We start from the raw sequence: 17,840 nt of genomic DNA on the forward strand, positions 1-17,840 counted from the left end.
AGGCACTTGGTTATTCTTCTAGTTAATTCACAGAAAATAGCTTACTTCCGCGTTGAAAAATAAGGTGGATAGGGAGAAATGTCTTTATTAACAGTCAACAGTGAAGAATTAAGACAAGGTGAAGCTTTGTTAATGTTTCTCAGTTGTCAACAATGAAGAATAAAGAATGGACACCAACCTATTTGTTCCTCAGTATCTTCATGTTTTATTCTGGATGGTTCTGGATCACTCATGTCTTCAATCTCCTCTTTAATAAACTCCATCTTTACTATAGTACGGCACTTCTCCTGCTTGTTCCAGCCTTGATGATGAGAATATTCCCAGCATTTATTGCTGAATTATTTTAGAAGGGCTGTGATCACTCTGAAACATATCAACCAAAATTTGAAGAAACTGTAAACAAGTAATGTAAAAATAAAAAATGAAAAGAAACGACAGCATAATATAGATATTAATGTCTAAATAACAACTGATCTTCATGTTTGTCTACAACATATTTAACTGACTGATGCTCTTATGCTCTACTAGGAACAATATAGCCAAATGAAAATGAATAAAACTAAAATAATGCAGTGCCGACAGCATCTTTATTTAATCTACAGACAAAGAAATATTAAAAATGCCATAGTGTGTAGCGAAAAATAGCATGGAATAACAGGAATCGTGTTAAAATTAGGGTTAAATGTTAAAATAAAATAAAAAATGTTATTTTATAATGTACTTAATTAGAAAAGTAGAACATACATTGATGACCAAAGTGATCAATGAAGTAAATCTTTCATGTATGTATTTAAAATACACTTAAAATAAGACACGATATTCTCAGCACTGAAGTGCAGTAAAAATGGAGGCAAGTGCTTGTAATAATAATTACTCATTATTATAATTATACCTAAACACTAAATATTAAACGGACAGGTAAGAATTTATTTACAAAAGATCCTTACGCTGTCCACTGCCATGTTGTTGCCGCAAACGTGTGCAGAACTGTAGTAAACATCTGCCGTACGGCGCATGCGGGTGTCGCATTGAGCAGCAAACACTCCGATTCTTCCTCCAGGGAGCGCTGAATGACTCCGTAAACAGAAACCTTAAAGACCAAAAGACCCTTTTGTAGTTTGGTCTGCAAAGTATTATAGTTTAAATATATTAAGGCCAAATAACAAACGCAAATCCACAAGATATATATCCAGTGATGTGTTAAAAACACAGACAGTAAGAAAACAAACACAGTTTGAACCATGCGATTAAACTATTGATGGAGATAGCCTAGTTTCCTCTAAATCAGAAAAATCAAACCATCATTTTTTATTTATTTTTTGGGGGCATTCCACAGCAACTTTATAAAATAGCCTACTGGACATGCTGAGGCAATATTCTGGTCTGTTTTGGTATTTTGGCTATTCACTTTTATTACTGGATTTTTTGAGGGACAATTTTTTAATCTGTATAGTTAGTCATGATACGGTTTCTTTCCTCTGTGAATTCCTATGATTCGTAAGCTTCCGTTTTTTGCACGAAACTCTTTTCACACTGAGAGCAAGTGAAAGTGAAGTGGTTTCTTTCTTCATTTAGTTCTTCCCTTTCCACTTTTACTTCTAACCAGTCTAAAAATGAACATATTAAATCATCTCAATTAAAACAAGTACAAAAGCAAAAAGTAAAAGTAGGCCTATATGTAATCTTTGATATGATATAATATAATCTGTTGAAAACTGTTCCTCAGTAGTCAGTAATAATGAAGAATGGACACCAACCTGTTTGTTCTTCAGGATCTTGTTTCAGTTTGCATGTTTCTGGATAACTGACGTCCTCATTCTCCACTTTAACAAAGTCCATATGTATTAGTAACATTTATTTACCATAGTATGTCAGAAAGATTACAATTATTGTTACATCTGGAGCTTCTCCTGCTTGTTCTTCTCTAGGATGTCAAGAATATTCCCAGCATATTTTATTCGATCTGACAAAATCAAAACTATTTTAAATAATTTATAATCATTAACACATTTGATATATCAGTTTAACAGATTTGTTTCATTTTATAATATAATATAATTTTATAAATGTTTCAAACTTTTAGAAAAGTTAGATGAGGTAAAATTGTCAGTGTACAGATTCCTCAGCAAAAAAAATAAATAAAAAAATTATAAAATAAAATCTTTTGTGTTACAAAAATAAAATGTACACCGCAGTTGTAGATGACTCATTCAATAATGTAATCGTCTGGTTTTAGTCAGATGTACACAGCACATCTAGATTGTGATCTCTAATCATATAATTTACAATAAGTGCGTTTGAAGAAAGGGACTGAATATTCAGCAACCCGAGCTTTGTCATTTGTTCATCTGAATTATATATGTTTTTTATTAGTTGAACATCAATAAAAATGTTACCCTTAAATGAATTTGGGAGCCACTTCTAGCTAAAATAACCTTGAGTTTGGTTACATGTTGTTTTTGCCAAAATAACTTGCGAGGTGTATGATATTCAAGCAAAGTCAACAGTGATTACAAGGTGTTTTGTTTAATTTCTTTGACATGTTCTATGCATTGATGACTATAGTCTATTCTTGGGGTATGGTTAGATGTCTATTAATTTTTCACCGACAGCCCAAATTTCGCCTTGTTTTAGCCTAGACGTCTGGGCTGTGTTTGAACGGCTATTAGACGTCTTTTAAACGCAAAATTGCTTGCTGACTTCTGTGATGTTTAGCCAGTCTGTCTGCTTCCTGACCTGAGCCCCAGATTGTCATGTTTGAGCTCTAAGGGTGCTTTCACATCTGCAGTTCATTTCATTTGGTCCGGACCAATGGTGAAAAATGACACTTTGTAGCATTTTTCAGGTGTTTTGGTTCCTTTTCACACCAGACTGATCGCTCTGGTCCGAATCAGTTTATGAGTTGATAAAACGAACCAAAATGCAGTCACGTGACAGCATCCACATCGCTCGTTGGCCAGATGTGTCTTGAACGCATTTCCATTACTGCACTTCGATTGGTCAGAATTAACGCGCGGGATAATTCCAACAGAACTCCCGGAAGTAAACAAAGAGGTGGAAAATCCGGCAGACAACACGCCGCTGTTTACTATGGAGCAGAGGTCTTCATTCCTGCTCCTGGAGAGCCACTGTCCTGCAGAGTTTAGTTCCAACCTGCTTCAGCACACCTGCCTTTGAATACTCAAGTGATTCTGAAGAGCTTGATGAGCTGATTCAGGTGTGTTTAATTAGGGTTGGAACTAAACTCTGCAGGACAGTGGCTCTCCAGGAGCAGGAATGAAGACCTCTGCTATGGAGAGACGACTGCGTGGGCTGATTGTATCCCTTGTCTTATTTTACTATATACTTTGTCTACACCACTTTAGACAAACAATGATATTTGAGAATGAGGCGAGGATGCGGCTCGAAAATAATGTGTTAATGCGCAAGTCATCGCAAGTCACTTCAGGAGGAGCCGTGCATTAATGTTGCTAAATATTGACATGCTCATCATCCAGAAAAACTACCAACGATCCATCAGGTAATGTTGTGCCCTTTCTCTCTTTAAAATTGTTTTCTGTGAGCATCTGTAAAGCCTACAAGTTCTCATCATAAACATTCTCACTATGCCGTGTCGGGTCCTTGAATTTGAGGGAACTGGGTCTGGAAAGTCCTTAAATTTGACGTTGAAGAAGGTTTGTTAATCCTACCTATGTATCTGCTTGCTTGTCATTAAACAGTTAAAAATATCTGTCCAGATTACAGGCATATGTTATAGCATAAAGACATTTTATTAAGTGAGAAACCTTATCAGGAATCTTCTCTCCTCAGCCTCCTGTTGTGCCTTAAGTATTCTCTCAAAACCGGAAGCCTCTTGAGCCATCTGAGTCTGTTCAGCTCTATGCAATTCGTTCAGCATCCTTCTGTTGTCCATCATATATGCCTCGATTCCATCATCAGCTTGGCAAGACTTTCTCTTTCTTTTTCGAGCCTTGGCTCCAGGAATGGGCAGTCTCCCTCCTCTGATGTCTTCTTCATTGACACTATCTGTGCTTGGATCAACAGACAGCCCTGCATCAGCAACGGTGTTTGTGACATCTGCAACGCTGCTTGAATCTCCCACTGTTTATTGAAATACACAATTTCTCTGTGTTACTCAAGTCATTTTAATGCAGATACAAATATATTACAATTCATGTTGCTATATGCATGTGTGTGTGAGTATAACGAAGAGAATATAACATGAAAACAAGCAACAGGTTTATTTAGCTGCTTTTGGTTAATGTGAAGTATCCTAACTGGCTGTCATATTGGCAAGGCAAAGTATACTATCTATGCCTAAAGTTACACTATAACTTCTGAATCAAGTGGCTGGTATTGGCAAGTGCAAAAACTAAATAAACTCACCGTCAATCTCAGTGTCCGATGCGGTAGCCCGGTCAACTGTGCTAGCATCAGTAGCATCAATGGAATCTGACGATGGCAATATTGAACTATCACGGGACTCAACAACATCGACCGGATCAACGTCAGGTTTTGTCTCAAGTATTTTGTCGAGGTCATCGGACCAGGGGAACTTGTCTTTCTCCTTTCCTGAGCTGCCTGATTTATTAAGTGAATCCCGCACTAGTATGTACTTGTAACGGGGTTCAGATGTTATGGGAAGAAGGAGGCGGGAACCGGCGGACATTCAAAGATTTTAATAATAAAAATAAAACAAATACAAAATGAAAGTAAAAGCCAGCAGCCCCTCACGGACGACTGCTGGCGACACAAACAGAAACAAAACATGAACTAAAAATCAGGCCTGTCCTCTCTCGCTCTTCACTGTCGTCGCTCCTCCTTTATGCCTCCGCTCCTCCGTGAGAGATGCGAGACCGGTGCGTCTCACAGGTGTGGCTCATCATAATCACGCCACCGGCCTCGCGCTGTCCTCCCACGGCCCTCGACCTCGTCCTGCTCGCCACAGTACTACTGGCGAAGTTTCTTTGCCTTAACCCGGCACTGTTCCACAGACCTATTAAATCCCCTTTCCTTGAGCTGCTTGCTAAACAAAGCGAAGATTTCGCTATTCTTGTGGGTTTTGACAGTTGGGACCTAATATGGTCATCAGACCAAATTTCTATTTGGCTCTGCACCTCCCCACAACTCCAAGTCTGTCCGCGAGCTGCCATGCTTACAGTGCAAACTGTCAACAAACATTTCTCCTAATCCCATAATCACAGCGCAGTTGACTATGGCAACTGGTTTAGCACCTAGTCCAAAAATGCGGAGTTCTTTGGCAGTTGGTTCTGTTCGAGGTCGGATCACGTTCCCACCACAAACGAACCGTTCCAGAGTTCGTTTGAAAGCATACCGAGACCACCTATTCGAGGAGGTCTCGGTACGCTTATTTGGTCTGCTTTTGGTGCGCTCCTGAGTGCGATTGCCGCATTCACACCTGCCCAAACGAACCGCACCAATGGGGAAAACGAACTCTAGTGCGGTTCAAGCGAACTAAACCAGGCAGGTGTGAAAGCATCCTGACGGTGCGTGTCCACTGGCGCGTTGCGAGCGGAGCGGAGCGAGCGTTTTCAATTCATTCCTATGGAAGTCGAGCTTCACGCTCGCGCAGTGCATTTTGGGATTGACAGCGGACCGGAGAAAGCGTTGAGAGTGACCGAGAGCGTCAAAAGGTTGGGCAGTTCTCGACTTTATGCAAATATCAAACGAAAAACGCGGTCGACAGCCAATTGCTGTGAGGTTCGGAATGTGACGTCTGTCTTGAGATATGCAAATAAAAAATTTTTTTTTTTTAAAAAATATGCAAATTGTGACGGGGTATATGCTGCATTTAGTGCGTAAATCATTTTGTTTACAAATTACACTCTTTGCAGTTGTTATATATGTTAAATATTTCATTATAATTATATTATATGTAATTATATTGGCTGGTTTTATAAAAGTTTATACAATTGAAAGGATATCTTTGCTTGGTGCATTTGGAAACAAAGCTTGTCTATTTCTAAATGTAATCGCGTGAATCTCTAATGATTATACTGTGTGTGTGTGTTGTAAAAAACTTAGATTAAACACATTCGCAACAGACACACCCCAAAGCGGAGACGTTATAGCGTTGCCAGCGGCACTGAGCGGACTTTTGCCGCTGTAGTGGACACGCACCGTTATGATGCGTTCACACCGGACGCGAATAGCGCGTCAGGCGCGAGTGATTTCAATGTTAAGTCAATGCAAAGACGCGTTGCGCGCATAAAAAATTCCTGCGGCGCGAATTAGGCGTAGAGTGCGGCGCAGAAGACGCGAATATGACTCGTTCGCGCGAATGATTTTATTTGGTGCTTTTTGTGCATTCACGCGTTTGACGCGAATTCGCATCTGCCGCTCAAGTTGAAAAATCTGAACTTTGGCGTCAGTTCGCACCGCGTTAACCAATCAGGAGTACAAAGTAAATCTTTTATCGCATAAAAACTTGATTTCAATATATGAGACATATTAATTTTGTATTGAATGTTATTTATTCCATTACTAAATCCAGATTGTGAAACATGTAAAGTATGTAAAGACAACCAATATATTTTAGTGTATAAGAACATAGTTCGTGTCTGGACAGTGTTGTGTGAGAAAGAAAGAAAAAAATCACAGGACAGGTTAATTACTTTTGGAGGCTGGCTCCATTTATCATCAATACAAAACTAAATTACAGATTTTGTGGGTGAGGGCGAGGGTGATCCTCGCTCCGATGCGGGACAACAGGTCATTAAACTGGGCGCAGAACAGGCGGAAGCACCGCTGATAGCGGCCGTCATCCAGGCGCTGCTCCTGGAGCAAATGGTGAAACTCGCCAAACTCTGGAGGGTCTCGGTGGACCCAAATACGGCAACGATGATCCCTACGCCGCTGTTCTGCTCTCCAGAGCAAATACAGAGCGGTGACTCTCTCGATAAATGATCGATCAAAATCAGACATCTTGTAAAAAGATGGCCGCCAACGAGTTTCGAAACTTTAGCCTCTGACGTGCGTAAATTTCGCTTCAAACTTTTGTTTTTACGCGCGTCAATTTCGCTCTTGATGCACGAATGGACACAAAGTGGTCAAGCGTATAACTATTCGCATCCGGTGTGAACGCACAGTAAAACTATGTGCCATATTACTAGAGAGAAGAGCAGCACTATCCCAGGAGTGATGAATACCATCTCTTCTCAACAGGTCAGGTCTGCCCCAAAAACATTTCCAAATGTCTATGAACGACGTGACGTCGAGAGTGACCAACTGAAAGGGAACACGTTTAAAAGCATTATATATGAATGCATGTATAATATTTATATTAATTTAAAGTTACCTTTACATGTCAATTAATATATTATAATAACTATATGAATATATTTCATGAATCAAAAGTAATTATAAATCATATAATACAAATATAATAAATAATTAGCAGCAGAAGATAGACAATTTGATCTCAAAAGTATTTTTCACACTATAAACTGCTTTGATTTGGAGTGAGAGATACAGGGGGAGAGGCTTTATTGTATCAGATACATACATGTCACTGCACTGATTGGTCCAGTTTTGGTCTGCGATCTCTAACCCAGAATAAAACCTGCTCCGGAGCAGCTTAGCCGTGTAGCGTAAGTTACCATGATGATGAACACAACTAAAAACCAATCCACTTTCCTGAGCCTTAAAAAGGCAATTTGCTCAAACTAATCTCGAACTTTACCTGTTAGCAACTGAAGCCGGCTTTGTGCAACAGGCCACAGGACGTTTTTATTGCTTTACTAGAGACAAAGAACTGCCTTACACGGACAGCTAAATGACAAGTCAGAAAGTTACAACTGAAAAACAACTTCCACAAAACTACCGTCACAGAACTAAAGTTTATTTCACTATACGTTTGCTTTATCTGAATCTGTTTATTTTAATTATTGGATCTGTAGAAACCTTTTACTCACAAAATCACACATTGTCAATGAAATGGTAATTTTATTTGTTGTTATTGTACAGAGTTATTGTACAGATGTACATGATTGTATATACATCTGTTTATGTAATAGCAGGCTTTATGTAACTAAAACTGATCAAATTCAGGGAAATGTTTCATATATTAACAAATAATTGATTGTTGTTGTTTTTCTACATTTGTTTCCAGTCTCTTTTAATTTTGAGCATTCAATCAAAATAATTTTCAATAATGTTCTCTAACATATAAAACACAAATCTTGTGGCATTTCACAGAAACACTAGTTTATTAGTAAACTAACTACACATTTACTTTATGTGAATCTAACAAAACATTTGCTCACTGTGACACAGAACAATGCTTTCTAATATGAGCCACTAGATTATGTGATTGGGTGAAACTCTTCCCACACTGAGTACAGTAGTACGGCTTCTCTCCAGTATGAACTCGCTCGTGTGATTTCAGGTTTCCAGACAGATTGAAACTCTTGTCACAATATGAGCACTTGTAAGGTTTTTCTCCAGTATGAATTCTTTGGTGCTGTTTCAGATGACTAGATGTAGTAAAACTCTTCCCACAGTCACAACACACATGATCTCTCACTTCATAATGTGTTTTCTGGTGCCGTTTTAAACTGTCAAGAAGTGTAAAACTCTTTCCACAGAGAGAACACACATAAGGCCTCTCATCTGAATGAACTTTCAGGTGTTCTTTTAGATTTGATGACGTATAAAAATCTTTATCACACTGATCACAACTGAATGGTCTTTCTCCAGAGTGAATGTACAGATGAACACTGAGAGTTGATGAACGAGAAAAACTCTTTCCACACTGAGTGCATGTATACGGTTTCTCTCCAGTGTGAATTCTCATGTGTCTGTTAAGGTCTCTTTTCTGTAAGAAACTCTTTCCACACTGAGTGCATGTATACGGTTTCTCTCCTGTGTGAATTCTCATGTGTGTCTTAAGGTTTACTTTCTGTGTGAAACTCTTTCCACACTGAGTGCAGGTGTGCGTCTTTTTGGCTTTTGTTCTTTGAATTGTAAAGTTATAATGTTCCTCCTCCACTTCATCCAGTTCTTGACTTTGCTCTTTCACTCTCACCTGGTCTAAAATACACAGAAATACAGTTAGAATCAGTTCAATGAAACCTTATTTAATAGCAGAAAGCAACAGAGATCTAGGGCTGCACGATTAATCGTATTTTAATCGCAGATATTATAACGATATCTGCCTCTTGCGATTAATTTTTAAAAATTGTTGCGATATTTGCCCACTCGTTTTTTTATCCTGAAAACGTACTTGGTTACTTGCGTAACCTCGGTTCCCTTAGAAATACTGCGTTGCAAACGCTATGGGAAAACTCCTTTTCTTGAGAATATTGAAGCCTTTATTTTAAAACGCATTGCAGCTACACAGCGAGAGCATCATAGCTCATCTGAGCCAGCTGATTGGCTGTTCTGCGGCAACTGCACGAACCTATGCCCAGTACTCGTTCCCTTATCTCTAAGGGAACCAAGGTTGCGTAAGAAACCAAGTACGTTCTCTCGTACTGCGTTGCAAACGCTATGGGAACCCATTTTAAAACGCCGTGCTATTCACCGGTGGCTACTCTGAAGGTGTCTGGGGAGCCCCAGGACTATAACAGAGTAGTCTAAATCATCATAGACCAGAGTGTCGGGCCTTAGAATGATATATACCACACATAGAGAGTTCAGAGGCCACCGGGGGGGGGGGGGGGGGACCTAAGTCATACATAGGTCTGGGTCAAAAGATCCAGGGCCTTAGAATATACTACACATAGAGAGTACAGAGGCCACCGCAGGGGGGGGTCTAGGTCATACATAGGTCTGGGTCGAAAGAGACAGGGCCCTAGATGGAGAGAACTCGTGCCTGCAAGGCGGGAACCTCTAGGTTATAGAATCTTGCAAATGTGGACGGAGCGGACCAGCCGGCCGCCGCACAAATGCCTTCAATGGGGACTCCACTGGATCCACTATCCATCTCGACAGTGTGAGTTTCGTGACCAGCAGCCCTTTGGTGCGGCCCCTGAAACAGATAAAGAGCTGTTCTGACTGTCTGAAAGAGGTAGAACGCTCCAGATATATTCTCAGGGCTCTGAAGGGGCAGAGCGTGTGAGCGTCACTATCTTCTTCCGATACGAGAAGAGCCGATAGGGAAATAACCTGGGCTCTGAACGGAGTTGAGAGCACCTTTGGTACATATACGTGTCTTGGTTTAAGGACGACTTTGGAGTCATTGGGCCCGAACTCAAGACAGGAAGCGCTCGTGGAGAGTGCTTGCAAGCCCCTAACTCTTTTAACTGACGCTAGTGCTAACAGCAGAGTGGTTTTAAGAGAGAGGGATTTCAGATCAGCCGACTGGAGTGGCTCGAAGGGAGGTCCCTTAAGACCCCGGGATAGGTCCCAGGCCGGCACCGAAGGTGGCCGAGGCGGGTAAAGTCTCCCGGCTCCTTTAAGGAAGCTAACAATCAGGTCGCTTTTACCCAAAGAGGAGCCAGCCACTGGTAAGTGAAAGGCAGCAATAGCTGCCACATACACTTTGAGTGTGGAGGGGGAGCGCCCCACGTCCAACAGCTCTTGAAGAAATGTAAGTACCATCGTTACTTCACAGTTGTACGGGTTGAGGTTCCGAACTAGACACCCACTGGATAACACTGACCATTTGAGGTGGTAGAGGCGCCTAGTGGACGGAGCTCTAGCCTCCATTATGGTATTTAGGACACCTTCTGGGAGGTCCTGGGGTACCCGTTGAGGGGCTATGCATGGAGGACCCACAAGTCGGGACAGGGGTGCCAGATTGTCCCGTTCGCCTGCGTGAGGTCATCACTCCTCAGCGGGATCGGCTACGGAGCTGTGGTAGACAGCTGCATCAGCTCTGGGAACCAAATCTGGGTTTATCAGAGGGGGGCTACAAGGAGGACTACACTTGGTGCACCAGATCCGTTCGATGACCTGAGGGAGCATCGAGACCGGAGGGAAGGCTGGGCCATTCGTGGGCCAGCGCTTCCCTGCTCTTTGAAAAGAAGATTGGGCAGTGAGAGTTGTCTTCTGAGGCGAAGAGGTCGACCTCTGAATCGCCGAAGACTTCCCACAACAAGAGAACCATCTGGGGCTGGAGAGACTATTCCTCTGGGGGAACGTAGTCCCGAGATAGCATGTCTACCCCTATGTTCATCGTGCCCGGCACGTGAGCTGCTCTGAGTGAGCGCAGGTTAGCTGATCACATAAGAGGACCTGTTTGGCCATGGTGAACAGGTTGTGAGACCCGAGACCGCCCTGGCGATTTATGTAGGACACCACCGCCATGTTGTCCATTCGGACCAAGACGTGGTGTCCTGCCAGATGTGGGCGGAAGGTTTTTAGAGCTAGAAAAACTGCTCTCAGTTCAAGGCAGTTGATGTGTAGGCGTTTCTCCGAGCTCGACCAGAGGCCGGAGGCAGGCCTGCCCTCGTACAGGGTTCCCCAACCAAGGTTGGAAGCGTCTGTTGAGAACCTTCCTTTCAGAAACCAGACCCATGCTCACACCCTTCTGATACCAGCTGGTGTCTTTCCAGGGGGCCAGGGCTTTGGTACAGCGCTGGTTTAACCTGATGCGTAAGAGGCCCGAGCGCCACGCATGGGCTGGAACTCGAGGCTTTAGCCACAGCTGAAGGGGGCGTATACGCAGTAGGCCTAGTTGGAGTACTGACGATGCAGAGGCTTAAAGGGCCAGAACCCTTTGAAACGTTCTGAGGGGCACAAGGGATCCCACTTTGAACGACACAGCGAGCCGCTGGATTGAGAGAGCTCAGTACGGCGTGAGCCATGCTCTCATATGAACGGAGTCGAGAACTGTTCCCAGGAACGTGATTCGTTGGCTGGGGAACAGCATACTCTTGGAAAAGTTTACCCTGAGCCCAAGGCGGTCTAGATGGCCAAGGAGCCAGGCTTTGTGAATATGGGACTCCGCCTCCGACTGAGTCAGTATGAGCCAGTCGTCAAGGTAGTTCAGAATGCGCATTCCCCAAGACCCATGCTCACACCCTGCTGGTACCAGCTGGCATCCTTCCAGGGGGCCAGGGCTTTGATACAGCGCTGGCTTACCCTGATGTGTAGGTGGCCCGAACTCCACGCATGAGCCGGAACCTGTGGCTTCAGCCACAGCTGAAGGGGGCGCATACACAGTATGCCTAGATGGAGTACTGACGATGCAGAGGCCACAAGGCCCAGAGCCCTTTGTAACGTTCTGAGGGGTGCGAAAAAGCCCACTTTGAACGAGGCAGCGAGACGCTGGATTGAGAGAGCCCGGTCTGGTGAGGGGCATGCTCTCATGTGTACGGAGTCGAGAACTGTTCCCAGGAACATGATCCATTGGCTGGGGGACAGCATACCCCTTGGCAAAGTTCACTCTGAGCCCAAGGCGTTCAAGATGGCCGAGGAGCCAGGCTTTGTGAGTAAGAGACTCCGCTTCTGACTGAGTCAGTATGAGCTAGTCGTCGAGGTATTTCAGAATGCGCATTCACCGCTGTCTCAGGGGGGAAAGAGCCACATCCATGTTTTAGGGATCCGGCCGTCTTGTGAGACTGTTTAAACAGTGTTTGAGTGTAGGGGTGCATACATCACAGTAGGCACACACGCTACGTTATTTAACTTCCAGTGTGAGCTGGGGAAAGTTGAGACTGTGGAAACAGTGGTTGTGTGCAGGGGTGCATACATCACAGTAGGCACACGCGCTACCTTTATTAAACTTCCAGCCTGAGCCAGGGGAAGATTGAAACTGACTGAATGTAGCGTATATTGCTGGGATTACATGGGGGGCGGGTTCAAGTTGAGCCCAACCAACCCCGTCTTCGGACGCTGCCAAAGAGAGTGAGTCACGCGGGGGCGGGGCCGACGCAAGCTCGTTCGCTTTGGTGAAAAGATTCAGCGCAGCCGAGATTCAAACTCGGGTCTCTGGCGCAAGAATCTCAGATTCCACCACTGAGCCACAGAAGGGGTGTAAATAAGCACAGGAGAATAAGTCTGTCTCTGTAAAATGTGAGTCACGCGGGGCAGGGCCGGCGTGGGCTCATAAATACTCGAGGCCCGCCAAGTGAACGGGAGGGCGCGAGGGGCGGATTTGCTTTCTGCACGCAAGAAAGCTGGCCGTGAGCTCAGAGAAGAGAGCAGCATAATTTTCACCAGCCGCCAGAGCCGGGATTCGAACACGGGTCTCTGGTGCGAAAGCTTCAGATTTCACCACTGAGCCACAGGGGGAAATTACATAAGCTTACAGTTAGAGTGAGCATAGAAGAGAGTGTCATGTTTTGTGTCGGCATTTGTTTGCAGGTGTGCATGCTTTATAACAGGCTCATTTGCTGCAATATTGGCATTTCCAGCCGCCCGAGCTAAAGAGGGGACTGGGAAATGTGTGAGAAATGGAGGTTGGTCCGGCCTCGGCGGGACTAAAACACTCTTTCCTCCTTTCGCCGTGAGTGACGCAGATTTGAAAACTCACTCAGTGTCCATTCTAGGTCTTGCAGAGAGCGTGACGCGAGGGCGGGGTATCTTTCTTGACGTAAAGAGAGCTAGCCGCGGGCGTTGAACATTGCTTGTATCCATCCACTCTGGCATCCTTTGCGCGCTGCGCAGTTAGCAAAGGGAGAGAGAGCAGGAAGCGGGGTCGTACTCTGCCAAATCAGCCGGTCGAGCCCGCAAGGTGTGGAGATCCATCTAGTTACACTCAGGGCAGCCGCCCTAGCGAGAGCAGCTTCCGCGTGGTAACAGTCCAGACAGGAAGCGCAGACGATGTGACGGTCTCCGCCGATTCGAGGCATTTGCAACAACGCCTCAAATTTCCTCTTTTAGAAAAAGTGTGACGCAACTGCGAACACACTAATGCGTTTAAAGGATATATTTGTCGGATGCCACAGGGAAACGCGATCAGCTGGGCGAGGAAATGCCAGGCGCTGAAGCTGTTCGGCTGAAGGGCTGTTCAACGACGAGAAGGCTTTCTATCCAGAGAAGTCAGCGAACGAGGTGAGTCTCAGAGCTCGAGCTGAAGGAGATTAAATCTGTCATATGACGAGTTTTCTCTGAATTTATACCCTTCAGCCACGCCTATTTTGACGCGCTCGAGGCTGGCAAGGCGCCAAGCGTTCCGATTGGACCGCACGCCTCTGCTGACTCGCCATAGGTTCATGCAGTTGCCGCAGCACAGCCAATCAGCTCGCTCAGACGAGCTATGATGCGCTCGCTGTGCAGCTGCAATGCATTTTAAAATAAAGGCTTCAATATTCTTGAGAAAAGGAGTTTTCCCATAGCGTTTGCAACGCAGTACGAGAGAACCGTTCTTGTAAGGGAACGCTTTTTTTTATTAGACATTTGCATTATCTTGCATTGATAACAAGTCCCCACTAGCATTGATGTTTGTGGTTGCCAGATCTAAATAGCTTAAATTTCCCAAATCACCCAAACAGAGCTTTTCTCTTACATTTTATGCCCAGTGTTTTACTTAATCGGTGCAATCTGGCAACCTCGCTCTACACTGCGGAAAAAGCACTGATCTCCACAGTGATATTCTGTTTGCATGAAATTGTTACACAGCCAGTGTTTCTTCACAAGCCACTTGTGCTGTTTGTGCTATTTTTTAAACAGTTTTCATGATGTGAATCAGTTGAAAACGACAGCCACTGACCGTTTTCAGTGTGTATCAACAAGCAGACTTTTTTTCTTTGCAGTACAAATTTGCTGAGCGATCTGGATCTGTTCCTTGTCTCATTTGCAACCGAAATGTGTCGCTTAGAAGATCTAATGTGAAGACGCATCACAAAGCGCTCATCTAATGTAAAATCATGCCATTTGTATTGACTGGGGAAATTCGTGTAAGCCAAATCTGCGCGGATTTTGCGCAACTACTCGTGAGTCATCATGATCTATTAAATACAGTGTATTGCGCAGAATCTGCACATTTCTGGCTTACTTGAACACACACGTCACTACACAACATATAGGCCTAACGGTGCGCTTGTTCAGTTGCATTGAAGCGATAGCGTAGATTAAAAAACATTTGGTTAACAGAAAAGACTGATATTTTACAACATCATACATGTTCTTTGTACTGTATTTATCTGTCCACCTAAAACACATTTTTGGCAAAAAAAAAAAAAGAAAAAAAGTTGAAAGTTAAAAATAAGAAATTAATGTATGAAATCCACATTTGTATAGCCTTATATAAATAAGCTTTTTTTTTGGCTAGTAGAATAATAATAATAATAATAATAATAATAATAATAATTCATTACATTTATATAGCGCTTTTCTCTGCACTCAAAGCGCTTTACATGGAAGGGGGAATCTCCTCAAGTAGAAATTCTGAATGGCCGGTAACGTTAACTTAAATTTTGTAACCAAAATGGCAATATATTTATAAACCGTTAACTGTCTCTTCTCTTTCTCTGTAGTTTCTCAAATGAGAATAATCGTGATTAATTATCGTGATTTATAATTTTCAGCAAAATAATCGTGATTATCAGTTTAACCATTATCGTGCAGCCCTAGATCAGATCTTTCACTTTTTGTTCTGTCGTTCATTGTTAATATAGTAAAAATATGCTTGACAACTGCTATATACAAGATTATGATCACTTGGATGTATTTCTCTATCATTTATCATCCATATACTGCTTATTAATTCACATCTACCAAAGCAGTCAACAATGAAGAATCAAGAATGGACACCAACCTATTTGTTCCTCAGTATCTTCATGTTTTATTCTGGATGGTTCTGGATCACTCATGTCTTCAATCTCCTCTTAAATAAACTTCAGTTCTTGTCTTTGCTCTTTCACCTCCATTTGGTCTGAAACATATTAAAACATTAAGTTGTTAGAATGAGCTCAAGGAGGATAAATGTGAATTTTCAAGTGAACCCTGATTTAATAACAGAAAACAAGTGAGATCTGTTTATCAAATGTTATATTTTTGATGTACCAAAGGTATTGTAATCCTCTTGTTAATAGTCAAAATGAGAACGACAACTGTACAAGATTATGATATTAGTGCATTTATATTCCTAGATTATTTGCTAATATTTCACAGCTCTTATGATTGGCATCTAATAACATAGATAGCCTATTAAGCATTTTAACTAATTAAAAAAAAAATCATAAAATCACCCATCATTATTCGTAACGTTGAAAATTATGTTTTGTGTAAAAGGTAACTATAGAATTAAACAAGAGAATCTGGTTATTCAGATAATAGGCTAAATGTTTTTTAATTGTCTCTGAACTTTCATTATACAAATCAAAATTACACACCAGTGAATGTTGTCAAACAAGTAATAAAACTCAGTGAGTGTTTTAGCGCAATTTTCTCACCTCATGGGATCACAACACTAAGAAATAGTAAATCTTTTCCTGGATTTTTTTTTGTGCGTTCCCGAGATTAGACCTTCCTTAACATAATGCCGAAAACCCGAAGTCTCTAGGTGGTCTGGTTGAGGAGTAGATAGAAGTGCAAGATTGGTGCGCACAGACGCACAGAACAGAAATCATGAGTTAACAATCGCAATTTGTCCGGTGGAAAATTGCGCTAAAAATGTCTTGTAAATATATAGCAGATTTCACCCAGCAACACAAATGAACCACATCTGCAGTTTATTGACAGAGGACAGACAATCAACACACACACACACACACAAACACGTCTTCAGATTCACTGTCTTTCAGCTGAAGGATGCATGAGAAAAGATCCTCCCTAACAGTAACTGCAATTCATCTAATACACAGGTCACACATATGGCTATAAACATACATTAACATCAAAATGAAACCCATTTAAACAACATTTCCACAGACTCAATCCACCAAAATGATATGTGGAGATTCTTTATTAAACGCGCGTTAATAAAAGTCCAAAAATACATCAAACTGTTTGCAGGAAAAACTCATACATAACCTTATCCCGGTTTTATGGCACTTCCATAATATAAACTCAAATCTTCACTTAATTGTAATGAGGCTTCAGCAAAGTGAGGATCCATTTGCAGCTTTATTGTGATCTTGGTCGTACAATCGGGGTCAGTCACCAGCAAACACAACAGCAGAGACAAAGCAACTCGTAATGCGAAAACAGGCATAAGGTCAGGCAGCAAACTTACATAAATCAGTCCACAATAGAGAACAGTCCAGGGCAGGCAGCAAATAATCACGAAGAGAGTAAACAATTCAAGAGTAATCCACGGGAAGACAAAAACACAGACAGAAACGCTCAGAGATGTTCACCAGGGCTAAACAAAACCTCTCAACTTCTTCTTTTTCGACTTTTTGACATCCATCTTATCGGTGCATTACCGCCACCTTCTGCTCCGGAGTATGAATCAGATTCAGAAAATAGGTTTACAGACTAAATCTCACACACACACACACACACACACACACACACACACACACACTACTCATCCCAGTCCTTCTGTACAATAATAACAATAATAATAATTCTCGGCGGGTTGGCGATCACAATTTTTTTCTTATCAGTGCAAAAGAGACTCAAAATACTCTGTTGATTTGTGTGTGTGTGTGTGTGTGTGTGTGTGTGTGTATACTCACAATTAAACAAATTGTTGTGCTTTTCACCAAATAAAGAAAAATAAACATGATGCTAGTTCTGCCTTAATTCTCTGTCAGTGAAGTCCAATCTGAAACGTGTCCGAAAATGACCTGTAATGTGTGGTTAAAACGTCTCTGGTTACTCACGTAACCGTAGTTCCCTGAGAGGAGGGAACGAGACATTACGTATGGGGAAATCCATTTTCCTCGAAAGCTGAAGCCTGATTTGAATAACTCTTTTGCTTGCAAATAGCCAATGGCGCCCGCGCCCTCACCTGATTGGCTGACAGCCTCCAATATAGGTGA

The 17,840-nt window shown here is 42.4% G+C and overlaps 1 protein-coding gene and 1 long non-coding RNA gene across 2 annotated transcripts in view; both read right to left on the reverse strand.

The window, feature by feature from the left end:
* The window catches only part of LOC307167498 (uncharacterized protein), a 5,810-nt gene extending 4,827 nt beyond the window's left edge, over positions 1 to 983 (reverse strand). The window contains exons 1-2 of the mRNA XM_079886656.1: positions 948 to 983; positions 179 to 363 (exon numbers count right to left, since the gene is read on the reverse strand). Of these exons, the coding sequence (XP_079742782.1) occupies positions 179 to 263 (85 nt within the window). The 5' untranslated portion in view covers positions 264 to 363; positions 948 to 983. The remainder of the gene's footprint in view (positions 1 to 178; positions 364 to 947) is intronic.
* Positions 984 to 7,730: 6,747 nt separating this feature from the next.
* On the reverse strand, positions 7,731 to 17,257 carry LOC307167518. Its single transcript, XR_013822813.1, has 3 exons — positions 17,087 to 17,257; positions 15,668 to 15,784; positions 7,731 to 9,051 (listed from the first exon to the last, which is right to left on the reverse strand). It is a non-coding gene; the product is annotated as an uncharacterized lncRNA (long non-coding RNA).
* Positions 17,258 to 17,840: the final 583 nt, after the last annotated feature.

This window comes from Squalius cephalus (genome assembly GCF_949319135.1).
Source record: "Squalius cephalus genome assembly, chromosome: 11".
Lineage (NCBI taxonomy): Eukaryota > Metazoa > Chordata > Actinopteri > Cypriniformes > Leuciscidae > Squalius > Squalius cephalus.